General features: G+C 34.7%; 1 protein-coding gene across 1 annotated transcript; it reads right to left on the bottom strand.

Moving 5' to 3' along the window:
- Window positions 1–556: 556 nt before the first annotated feature.
- LOC101891069 (larval cuticle protein 9-like) lies at window positions 557–976 on the bottom strand. The gene is made up of 2 exons (XM_005186904.4): window positions 896–976; window positions 557–829 (listed from the first exon to the last, which is right to left on the bottom strand). The coding sequence occupies exons 1-2, from the start codon at window positions 974–976 to the stop codon at window positions 557–559; spliced, it is 354 nt and encodes a 117-aa protein (XP_005186961.2).
- Window positions 977–7,108: the final 6,132 nt, after the last annotated feature.

The raw sequence follows: 7,108 nt of genomic DNA, 5'->3' as shown, positions 1-7,108 counted from the left end.
ACAGGAGAGGAGAAAAAATACCTCCCTGTGGCGTTCCAAACAACTCTGTCTTTATATTTACAAAAACAAAATTTATGCTATGTTCGGTTTAAAAATTTATTTCTGTCCTGATATCTCCTCTATTCTGGCTCTGCTTCTGACTCCAAGTTCAAAATGGAACCGACCTATATTGGTGGGCTCCATAGCGAAATGGAAATTAGGTGACTAGGTTTGGCCGGGCAGTTGAAGAGGCTCAGCGTGTTATGTGGACCTTTACGAAACGCTGGGCAGGTGTTCTGCTCACTGTTCAAACCTTTTTCCTGACAATGTGATTCTTATATGCACAAGATGAGAATCCGTAGTTTCTCGTCTTCCAGTAAAAAAAACACGGCGTTTTAAAGCAATTAGTCAAACTTTTTGTATTGGCTTGCGTTGACTTTAGCCAAACAAAAAATGGAGACCAATGTTTTGTGCTAATAATTGAAATTTAAAATTATTATACAATTTCTGCTATGTTTATTTATTTGTTATATAATAACAATTAAATATTTATGTAACTAAATAAAATTCAACTTAATTATTCAGAATGTTCTACTTTGGGATGATAACCGTAGTCATCGGCGGTGTAAGTCACTTTGACGTGTTTACCATCCTTGGTGACGAATTCGTATTCACCCTTGACCAACCAGGTCTTCTCACCCTCCAAATGACCTTCTTGGAAGGCACGGATTTTGTTGGTCAATTCGTAGCCATATTTGAAATCTTCCTTGTTAACTTCACGGAATTCTTTTATGACATCGGCTTCTTCGTTGGCGAAGGCAACGGCGAAAAGGCAGGCAAGGAGAACAATCTAGAAAATACGCTTAATATTCATAAAATTTCATTTAAGAAGGACTTTTATTCACACAACACTCACAGTGAATTTCATTTTGATTTTAGGTTTAGTTTGAGGATCTTTGTAGAACTTAACTGACTTTCCTAAGATTGCAGCATGCATTTATATGGAGAAATTTTTTAGTTGTTCTAATAATATGAAAAACTAGTTCGTCAATAATATTTGTGATTAAATATGTTAATGGGTTAGTTCGAATTCGCTTATGAAATAAAACTAGGGAGTGTTGAATAAGTTTTAAAATAAAAAATACTATTTTTATTTTTTAGTTTTGAGAACAAACTACAAACATTAAGAGACGGAAATTCAAATAATATTTCTAATTTAAATATCACAACATCACTTTAATTTGAGTCATAAATTAAGATGTGACATTCGTGCTAGGAAAAAGAAATGCCGTATATTTCAAGATTGTGGGTAATCCAAAAAAACACATTAAACTTTTTGAGAGAAATAATCCCATGAAACAGGATTCCGCAGACTGACTCATCCAAGTTCAGTCGAAACGGTTGAACCTATATAACTTGAAAGCCATTGGGGCGGGAAGAGGTGAGATTAGTTCATATTATACCATCCACCATACATACATGGAGGGTAATTGTCTGAGAATCTACACTAGAAGTTGCTTCTGAGTACTTTACCCCCTATAAGAGAATTGCCTATATAGATCCACGATATAGTATATACCCCACATAACGGTACATCCCGATATTTGGTATTTTGATGATTGTAACCATATTTTCCTATAGAATTGTCTGAAAATCCACAGAAGAAGTTCCTTGTGAGAACTTAACTTTATCCATATAGGTCCATGAAATTGTATAGCCCCCATAGAGCGGTACCCCCGATATTCGGTATTTTGATGATTTTAGCGACACGGAATTCTTTCAAACTTTGTATTTAGAGTTTGAAGCTCGTAATGGGTACAAAAAAATATGCCAGGCAATTATCCATGCAGGTCCTTGTCTTCGTATAGCCCACATATAACTGTACCTCCCTTATCCTGTATTTGAAGTTCGCAATCGATACTACGGCCTATGACAAAAATTGCTCATGCAGGTCAATGTCTTCATATATCCCCATATAACAGTTTTCATTTAAGTGGTATTTTTCGACGGATTTTTTTGACATTATTCAATATCCTTCAAAATGGTGGAGGGTATTAAAAGTTCGGCCAGGCCGAAACTTAACTGATTTTTATACCCTACTACACTATGTGTTGGGGGTATTATAAGTTTGATTGGGTTAAACATTATGTAACACCTCGAAATATTGGTTTTCCGCATTGGAAAGTATATATGGATCTTCCTATCTCGCCGAGCTGAGTCGATCTAGCTATAAATGTCCGTCCGTCTGTCCTTCTGTCCGTGTTCATTTGTAATTACGTACATGTCGCAATTACGGTCCGATCCTCACAAAATTGAAAATGGAGGTGGGGCAATGTTCAGAGTAGAAGCCTGTTGTTTCTGGAGATGATCGCAAAATATTTAAGCGTTGAAATGGAGCAAAAACTGAAAATTTTCCTGAATTTTCAGTTGCTTTACAGGTCGCGGAACTTAGCATGGGGCTAGAGCTTAGGGCTGGGCAGAAGTCTTTCAATTTTAATGGTCATCGGGTAATATTTAGTGGGTGAAATAGACTATAACATAGTCAAATTTTCCATTGAATCTCGAATATTTTAAATCCAAACGAAATCACAAATAGACGAAAAGGTCAATTCTGACCGTTACGTAGATGCCGATAGTAAAGATATCGGATATATATAGCGAAATATATACAATATGTATATACAAAGGAAGGGGATGTTAGCTAGAATGCTTATATCTCGAAAATGGCTGGACCGATTTTGACAAATTTTGTAAATTCAGAATGCCCTCGTGTCATAAAAGAATAAAATCTAACAGAATCGCATAAGAAGATGCCAATTATTATGTTAATATTGATTTTGCAGTATTTTGTGACATTTTTTTATTTTTTCGTATTTTATATAGCAGGCGATTTTTTATATTTGACTTATAGCCTGTTCACCAAACTTATTTTTCTTCCAATTGTAGGGCAAATGGCAGACAAATAGAATTTTTGGTTACCGTACGTTAATAAACAAAAAGAGCTTTTTTCTATAAATTTTGGTTCACCTAACTCCAACACAAACAAACCGAAATGCCAAAGTAGACAATCAAAAAATATCGACCGTTCATTCGGAAAATTTGAGCAAAGTAAAATATTGTGTTTGAAAATTGATATTTCATACAAAAGGTATGGTCCATTTCATCCGCTGTGCTGTGTCGACCCCAATAGGTTCGCTTCTTCCGTGGTCTCAACTCTAACCCCACGCAAAATTAGGCGCAAACTGACCTGAAAGACTACAAAATCGGAAAAATCTCTTGTTGGTCCATTGCAAGTCCTAAAGGTATTTATTCTGACCCTAACCCTGACTCAACGCCTAATTTCGAGAGGTTTGCGTCATAATTGTGACGTGTAGCGTGACTACAAATAAAAAAGTGACAGACGGACACACATACCTAAATCGACCTAGCTCGGAAATATAGGTAGATACATATGTAAAATCGTGGGTCTAGAACTAATATTTCGAGGTTTGTGGCGGATTAGGTTGATATTTCCGCCACCCCCATTTACACTTTTATTTGAAATGGAAAATCCAAACCGGCACCCGGATTTAATCCCCACGTTCTCAATCCCCATTGCAATTATGGGGATTATGACCTTTTTTCTGTGATAATCCCCATAATCCAAATAATAAAGTATGACCGTTTGCTGTGTGGACTACGTACAAAAATAATTAATTTTAGAAATCTTTGATTCGCGATAAACATATCCAGAGGGAAAGTCCTGGACATACCCATTATTATGGGAGTTATGTCCGCTAATTTCCAAAAAATTGCCCAAAAATTGACAATTGAACCTAAAATTTCATAATTCTTGTAAGTAGCCGGCCTTTGCCGGGGCTTGAAATCTTCTCCTCTGAGCGTGTTCTGCACCGGCTACCGCGAATCAAAGATTTCTAAACTTAATTAGTTTTGTAAGTAGTCCACACAGCAAAAGGTCATACTCCCCATGGAGTTGTGTCTGTGTTGGAAGCGGACACTATCCCCACATTATTATGGGGATTATGACCAAAAACAAACCGTGCATAATCTCCATAATTGCAATGGGGTTTATGTCCGTGAGGATTATGTCCGGGCACCGACACGCCACGTCTAAAACCAACGGACGTAACAATTTAAAAAAAAAATACAACAAATTTTCTTTTTGCAAACATAAACAATTTTTTGACAGTAGGGTAATGGGTAAAATGAGCTTTTACTCCCAAACGAAAAAAGAAAATGAACTGATATAAAAACTTGATTGTCTGGGTAGCAGTTGCTTGTCTGCCTTAAACAAAAGTTCTGTTAACATTCTATTAAGTTTTGCGAACGTGTGTATATTGCCAGTTGGCAGGTTAAGTTCGTAAATGGGCTATGTCGGTCCACGTTTTCATATATCTCCCATATAACGATACCTCCCGATATTTTTATGATTCTAGCGACATTATCCACCGAACTTGTTTCAAGTTTCGCATTTGAAGTTCGTAATGGGTACTACAACTTATAGCAGAAAATTGTCTATGGAGTTCCTCGTCTTTGTATAGCATACATATAATGGTACCTCCCTATATTCTGTATTTTGATGATTTTAGCGACATTATCCACCGAAATTGTTTTAAATTTCGTATTTGAAGTTCGGAATCGGTATTGCAGTATGTGGCTATTTATGTAGGTCCACGTCTTAGTATAGCTTCCATATAACGGGTTTTAAGTAAGTGGCATTTTTCGACGGATTTTTTTTTTTTTAATATTCCAAGTTCCTTCCAAATGGTTCGTCCCGGTCGAACTTAGTTGATTCTTAACTTGTTTTTTTTATCAGAATTCGGTATGATACGCTATGTTTACAATTTTGAGGAGTCCGGGGCCCCACCATTCACTGATCTTAATTCAGTAAACAAGACTGTCTGGTCCAGTTCAAACAATCTTTTTTATGAGAGTTCAAATTAGTTCCTTCGTGACCTATGCAACTCTACTCCGAAACAAATTGTTTCGTTGGTCACAAAGGGGCAATCCTGGCGTAAAGCTCTTTGTCATAAAAGCCGTACGGCTTATTTATAAAATATTTTCACTTATTTTGGTAATGCTCAGGTAAATTCGTTAACATTTGCAACTTATATTTCCTACCCATCTTTAAATATTAAAATTAAATAATAATATATTAATATATTTTATTGTCATTAATTACGCTATTATTCATTAATATTAGGTTTATTTTTTGAAACAACAGTTGACAACTTCAAAATCACCATATTGATATAATTAATGCAATTATAATTAACAGAGCTTGGATTTTTTAAATAAACTTTGAAAATAATTGTTTTCAATTTGTCAACAAAGACTACTTAATTTTAATAATCTGCCATCCCTTCGCTATTTATTGCCTTCCATTACCAATTAGTATTGAAAGTAAGAGTTGTAATATGATTTCAATTATATACATTTATATAAATTAAGGAAGCAATTTGGTGGCTCAAAAGTACTTAAATCGTAATGAAATAAGTGAGCCATGAGAAGATTAAATATTTTGAAGTAGGTCTCTAAAGCGGAGTATCACAAATGTGATGTTCAAAATAGATTTTTATTTAACCAACTTTTTTAAAAAACTTTGAAAATGTTGAGCTGACAAAAGTGTCAAATCATTCCAAATACATGTGACCTTTGATTGCTAGTGGAAAATTAATGTAAAAATTAGATGAAAAAAGGTCAACGGTCTATTGCTGTGAGCCCAAGACATTAAAAGTAAAATTTAAAATAAAGTCAAAAAGAAATATGAATACATTTCCATTAGTTATTGTGACATCCAGTTCTGAATACCGGTTCTACCGAATATTGTTGCATAAACATATGTACAACTTATATTTCTATGTTTCTTTGTTTTGAGAATCTCCAGCACACGCTTGGCATTGTCTCCATATTCTGGTTTTGAGGTGATAAATATCATGAATTTTTGTGAACCAACAAAAATCGGTGGTTGAAAACTTGTCAAGATGGTTTATTCCAAATAAAATACCACTTGAAAATATTCCTCAACAAATCAATATTAATGACGATAATTACCAAATATTGCCGTGAAAAGATATTAAATAGATAACAAAAAATAATTAAAAGTGCCGGTGAAGGAAGCACGTGTGTTGTTGTAGACTAAGCAACAATTCATGGTACTGAAATGTTGAATTCGATATCAGTGGCTCTTGATTTTGGAATATTTTATGGTCAGTAATCCATAACAAAATAATTATTATTGGGATATTTGGAACATGAAATGCAATAAACATTACTTCTGTTGAGTACAAAAGGTTTAAAGAAATACAAACCAGCTCAAAATGACAAATATTTGACTAAAGAAATTGGAGCTTCTTTGAAATAATAATTAATGTGTTTTATGTGGCTTGGTTTGGCACCAGATACCAAATTAGTCGTTTCGGGATGTCTTGAACAGCACAGTGTGTAGATTTGTTACGATACTGTGTTTTTTATTTAATAATGCCCTCCATAAGTTAATTGAATTTTAGGTAATTCTATTGTGAAGAGTAAACGAGTAAAAAAGCAGATTAGTTTGGCCGGGCCGAACTTTTAATACCCCCCACCACTTCAAAGGAACTTGAAGAATTTCAAAACAAAAAAAAAATCGAAAACTACCACGTAAATGAATGACGGCTATACGAAAACGTGAACTTTAAATACGAAATTTGAAATAATTGCGGTGAATAATGTCTCTAAAATCATGAAAATACCGAATTTCGGGAGGTAAGTTTATATGGGGACTATACGAAGATCTGAACATGTATACAAAAAATTTTACCATAGATTGTAGCACCCATTGGGATCTTTCAGTAAGAAATTTGAAACGATGTCGGTGAATAATTTTGCTGAAATCATCAAATTACCGAATATTGGGAGGTACCGTTATATGGTGGCTATACGAAGACTTGGACCTGCATACACAAATTTTTGTCATAGGCTGTAGTATCTACTAGGATCTTCCAGTACGAAATTTGAAAGGATTCCGGTGAATTATTTTGCTGAAATTATTAAAATACCGAATATCGGGAGGTCCCGTTATATGGGGGCTATACGAAGACTTGGACCCGCATACAAAACTTTTTGCCATAGGCTGTCGTACCCATTATTT

The sequence above is a fragment of the Musca domestica genome, unplaced genomic scaffold (assembly GCF_030504385.1).
Source record: "Musca domestica strain aabys unplaced genomic scaffold, Musca_domestica.polishedcontigs.V.1.1 10, whole genome shotgun sequence".
NCBI classification, from domain to species: domain Eukaryota; kingdom Metazoa; phylum Arthropoda; class Insecta; order Diptera; family Muscidae; genus Musca; species Musca domestica.
This window is presented reverse-complemented; position numbering and strand designations above follow the sequence as displayed.